The 5,856-nt window shown below is 28.2% G+C and overlaps 1 protein-coding gene across 1 annotated transcript; it reads right to left on the reverse strand.

Moving 5' to 3' along the window:
* Positions 1–1,869: 1,869 nt before the first annotated feature.
* Positions 1,870–5,856, reverse strand: LOC101264596 (polygalacturonase-like). Its single transcript, XM_004251941.5, has 4 exons — positions 5,347–5,856; positions 4,152–4,441; positions 3,119–3,347; positions 1,870–2,185 (listed from the first exon to the last, which is right to left on the reverse strand). Exons 1-4 carry the CDS (start codon positions 5,794–5,796, stop codon positions 1,967–1,969), a joined length of 1,188 nt encoding a protein of 395 aa, XP_004251989.1. The 5' UTR covers positions 5,797–5,856; the 3' UTR covers positions 1,870–1,966.

Raw genomic sequence — 5,856 nt, forward strand, 5'->3', positions numbered from 1 at the left:
GTTACACAGTGTTAAGAGTTAATTATATTATATCTGTACACTTTTGGATTAAATTTTTTTTGTGAAATTTAAGGATTTTAGATACATCATTCAAAGTACGGATACTTACGTTTGTTGATACAAGACATCTGTCTTGATATATTGCTCATGTATTGATGCGTTACCTTTGTTGATACAAAACACACTTGTTTGATACATTATGCCCTAATACATTGTGTCAAAGTGATGTATTTGATAACATGAGAGAAAGTGAGAAAATAGAGACTTTTGTAAGTTTTTCAAATGGTAAAGAATTTTAGAGAATATGATAAAATAAATAGTATATTTAGATAATTTTTCAATATTATATTTTGACCGTTTGAGTCGTTTTGTTAATAGTCCTTCAAGATTATTTTTTTTTATATATAAAATGTTAGAATATGTTTTTTTAAAAAATAAAAACTTATGTGAAGTGAACAACGAAATCAATTTAGTATATCCAGAAATTTCACAAAATTTGTTTATGTTTACTTTTGAGAATAATTTTAAAATGTTAACTAAATATTCCGAAAGAGTATCAATGAATATAATACTTTTGAATTTGATATTATTTAGTATAAAAATATTAATTTTTTGAAGAACTAATTACAAGGAAAACGATTTATGATGTGGTCTACGTTTACTATACGGAAAAGGACCTAAAATACCCTTAAAGTACTGAAAATGGTACAAAATTACCCTTCATCCACCTATTGGCTCCAAAATGCCCTTCCCACCCACCTATTGGGTCCAAAATACCCTTGTCATCCACCTTTTGGTTCAAAATTGATCACTTATTTAACGGTTTTATATTTAAACTATTTAAATATTTTTTAAAATACGTGGCGCTCAACTATTTGTTATAATTTAACTTATTAGTGTAATTTACAAATCAATCCACTACCCACCCATTACTAATTAAATTCCTCTAAATTAATGAACCCGTTACATTATTAATGCAAACTACTGCCAATTGAGTGTTTTTAAAAAATATAGATAAATTATCATACACTCAAGTGGCTACATAAAAATCACCGATAAACTTAAAAGTCTGACTATATTCATCTTAATTATTCTTACGTCTCAATTATGTGATGTTACTTCATAGGTAACTTTTTTTCAAAATAATATATTAAAGGTTTTAAAATAAATCATAAATATTTAAAAAATTATATTTAAAAAAAGTGCATGAATTAATTCGGGATGTATTATTTCTTTACCTTTAATCATAAGTTTCTAATTCAATTTTGAAAGAAAGTGTCCTCCTAAATAAGCAGCTCAACCTAAATTTAATTGGGGCTTCGATTCAGATTCGAATAATTTTGAATGTCATTTTAAGTAATCTATAATTTCATCGTGTTTTAGTAGTGTTTATGATGATTTTGATATTGTAATTGAATTATTAATTGGGTGAGGTTTAGTTAGTAATGAGTGGGTAGTGGATTGGTTTATAAATTATATTAATAAATTTAAATTATAATTAATAGTTGAACGCCTAGTATTTAAAAAAATATTTAAAGAGTTTAATTTTAACAATTAAAAAATGGTCAATTTTGAACCCAAAGGTGGATGACAAGGGTATTTTGGAGCCAATATGTGGATGAAAAGGGCATTTTGGAATCAATAGGTGGATGAAGGGTAATTTTTTACCATTTTCTATACATAAAGTTTAGGCCATTGTTTGTTTACTATATTATTAAGAAGTATTAGATAAAATAGTAATGGAGGAGATCTTTTTAACAACTTTACCTATTGATAGGAGCGGAGCCACGTAGGTTCTAGAGTGTTCAATTGAACACTTTTTATTAAAAAATTATATTATATATATATATACGTAAAATTTTGACATAGTTTTATATTTAGTAAAATCAAGAGAATAATATTTAAATTGTGTAGTTGATGTAAATAAATAAATGTATATGGTAATGAAAAGTAAGTATAAATATATTCATATACAAGTAGCAGGCCAAATAACTCCTTTTTTAGTTCCTTGAATGTTGTTGCAAAATGATTTTGCTTTTTTGTTCATATAAGTGAGCTTTATGTCTTGTATTTGGATTCCTTGGCATGGATTGCTTGGGCTGCAGTCAAAGTTCATAGCAACTTCTGTTGTTGATGTCCCTTCTATATTTTTGTATATTACATCATTAATCTTCACACCAGAAGTCTGAAAAATAATCACAAAAAATCAAATTACATTCATTATAATTTCCTCTATATGAAGCAAGATATGTTTTCATTTTTACGTATAAGACATCTGTAATGATCATTTTCTTCTGTTCAATTTATAAGTGGCTACCTAGTGGTGGAGTCAGAAATGTGGTGAAGAATGTGTAAATTTTCTTCTCAATTATATTAAGGATGTGCAAAATTAAATATGAATTCATAGTAACTAATATTTAACCACTATACGTCACATTATTTTCCAATAAAAGGTGTGCATCAGACCATCGTTAAGCTAAAGTGGCTCCACCCAAGTGGCCAAGAGATCTCGTTTCCCATTTCGAACAATAGATATGAGTGTCATGTCCCGTCACTTTGTCAGTCGAATTTTGCGTTGGGATAGAAGGGAAGAATCTAGAGTTGTGGAGAGGCTTATGGAGAACTCTAAAATCCATATTTTAAGAAGGCTTTGGAATCCCCTAGAAATCGTAGAGCATTCTAGAATGGGAACGTACGATAACAACATACTGAGTGAAATTTCACTAAATGAGGTCTGAGGAGGGATAAAGTGTACGCAGACTATCTTGAGGAGGTCAAGATGTTGTTTCTGATAGACCCTCGACCATTCGACAAGAGTAACAAAAATAAAAAGTCATTCCTTTGATGATCAATACTTCTAAGGACTGAGTAGAAAACCAAATTCTAGCAAAATCAAGAATTTCACATGTCTATTTTGCAAATAAATATATATAATATATCAACTATAAAAACAATTGAGAATATGTTCATTTATCAACTTTGATCTACATCCTATCTTCTACTTTTTGTATTTTCCTTTTTCTAAGTTTTTTAGTTTTTAGTTTTTTTTTAAAAAAAATTATAGATGTGAAAAATGCAAACATTAATTTGTTTAAATATGATTCTGATCAAGTGTTACCTGTTGTGGACAATCTTTGTTGTTTGGGCAATAATTCTGATCAATTATGATTGGATTATCAACGTACTTCATAACTATGTTACGATAATTAATATTTTTGACAAAACTTGTGCTAGGTCTTGCCCAAGATTTAATTCTTAATCCATTATCAGATCCTGTGAATATTGAATAAGATAATGTTACATTTTGCACCCCATCTTCTTCATATTCCCTTCCTAGACTTCCAATGCTGCAACACAAACAATAAAATGTCCACATAAATAAAATTGTATATCTAATTAAGTAGTATTATACCCTATATAAGCAACTTTTGTAGTGTACATATATTGGATGTACTGACCTTTTTTCTATTAAAAAAAACAAACAAATTTGGGGGCGGAGAAAGAAGAAATGGGGAGGAGATTAATGCGAGAAAATCAAACTCTCATCAACAAGGTGAAAGTTCAGATAGTCAGGCTGCTAAGATTTCCCTCCTTACTTAATTATGCCTAAATGACTTTGGGTGAAACTACACAAATGAACTGGAGTATGAATTATTCTCTTTGTTCACTTTTACTAGTCCACTGTGAATTTTACATTTTTTAAAGAGATAATAAATGAATTATCAGTTGATTGGGTACCTGAACTCCCACCCTATTGGTGAGAGATCGATTTTCTACCTTATAATCTCATCCCCATTTGTTTCCCCTTCTCCGATCCCCAAGTTAAAAATAATGAAGCATTTTTTTCACTATCATACCCATGTACATGTTAGTTAGTTTATATAGTCTTAGATATTAGTGACATGAAGAAGAAGTAATTAATGTTAAGGGTATAATATGAAAATAATAATAAAAAATTCTTAATAATATATTTAAATGACAAGTAAAAGTATATAAACCTACATTAACTTTTTTTTTTTAAAAAAAATTGTTTCTCTATTTAAAAAAAGAATTAAATCTGCACATGAAAGAGATATGAGTACAACGTTACGTTCTCTCTAACAATTTAACATTTTAGATGGGATGGTCGCAATAGTTATAGCATTACTTACCTAACACCATGTCCAGGTCCACATAAAATTTTCTCCATCCAAAGATTTCTTGTACCAGGACCAATAGATATACAATCATCTCCAGTTTTGATTCTACAACCAATGATAGTAACATTTGTTGATGATTGAACATGAATTCCATCTGTGTTTGGGCTTTGATCTGGGGCTATTACTTTTACATTTTTAACCATTACATTGTTGCAACTATTGATCACAAGGTGTGTTACCTGGCTGTTGATTGATAGTAAACCACTTACCACAACATCATTAGCCCAATTGAAGGTTATAGACTGCATTTTCCACACAGAGAAATAATTAGGACAATGTCATATTTCATGTTTTATTACTTTACTTTACTAGTAATATACAAGAGTCAAGAATCGGACACCTCTTCGTTGATATGTATGTTTCAAATTAAGGGTATTTATGTAATTTCAATAGTAATTTTATTACTTTACTTTACTATTATATAAAAGAATCTACAATCGGACACCTCTTCGTTGATGTATCTGCTTCTAGTCGAGGGAATTTATGTAATTTCTATATTTTTTCCGTTTAAATTATATTTTTGATAAATTTGAGAATTATGTAAAAAATATTATAAATTATAATAATTAACAATTTAGTATATTAGATAGACATATATATAAGAAATTCGGTTGACTTTATAAATTCTATCGGTGCCACATAAATTAGGAAAGAAGAAATAACATATATTATTTGAAAATGATGTAAAAACCACTATAGCTAATAACTTGAATTATTTGAAAGACATAAAAAATATGATTGACTCTTGAGATTATATATGCACGTTGGAACATATAGAGTAATATATATTATTTGAAGATAAAGTAAAAAGAACTATAAACCACAATAGTTAACTACTTTAAAATAATTTAAGATCATGTAAAAATTTGAATGACTCTCAGCATTTCATCTTTATCACATAAATAGAGACAAAAATAAATATGAATTTTTATGTATTTGTTTTAATTTGTTTGTCTGATTTTAATTTGACACGATTTTTTAGAAATAAAAAAAAAACTTTTGAATCATAGTATCTTAAATTAGAGATATGCAAAATGTAACAAATTATTTTTTAATTCTCACTTGTAAAATTCAACTTAAAAAAATTACCTAACAAAAAAAATAAAAAATTAAAGTTAGTCTATGAAGTTATTAACAAGAAACATACCCTAGCTCCAACTGGACAATTATTATTTCCTGACTTTCTACAAGCCCAAAAACCATCTCCTTTAGCATCAATACTCCCACCTATAACTGAAATCCCATTAACCTCAATAAACAAAATCCAATAACCAGAATTACCAATTCCCCAATAATCCAATGGTGCAACAAGAGTTCCATCAATCTTTACTGTAATTTTACTTTTACATGGACCTCTAAATGTTGCTTCTTTTATTAAATAACGTCCCTTCGGAACGTAAATCGTCGATGGTTCAACTGAGGTACAAGCAGCTCTCCATGCATTTAGAAATGATTGAGTTGCATCAATTTGGCCATTTGGTTTTGCACCAAAGCTTAATACATTGTAGGTTGTTGATGCATTTGATGATTTTATGAATAAATTAAGTATAGAAGAAAAGAGGAAAATAATGAAAGGTGTTATAAGCTTACTAGTCATAATGTTTGAGTAAAGATGGATTGATTTTTTTTGTAATAGAAATGAAAGATTATGCACTAT

Source organism: Solanum lycopersicum, chromosome 12 (genome assembly GCF_036512215.1).
Source record: "Solanum lycopersicum chromosome 12, SLM_r2.1".
Taxonomy (NCBI): Eukaryota; Viridiplantae; Streptophyta; class Magnoliopsida; order Solanales; family Solanaceae; genus Solanum; species Solanum lycopersicum.

Coding starts and splice junctions, on each gene's coding strand:
- LOC101264596 (XM_004251941.5), bottom strand. CDS start 5,796: ATGACTAGTAAGCTTATAACACCTTTCATTATTTTCCTCTTTTCTTCT. Junction 4,442..5,346: donor ATTGTCCAGTTGGAGCTAGG/GTATGTTTCTTG, acceptor TGGAAAATGCAG/TCTATAACCTTCAATTGGGC. Junction 2,186..3,118: donor ACAAAGATTGTCCACAACAG/GTAACACTTGAT, acceptor ATTATTTTTCAG/ACTTCTGGTGTGAAGATTAA.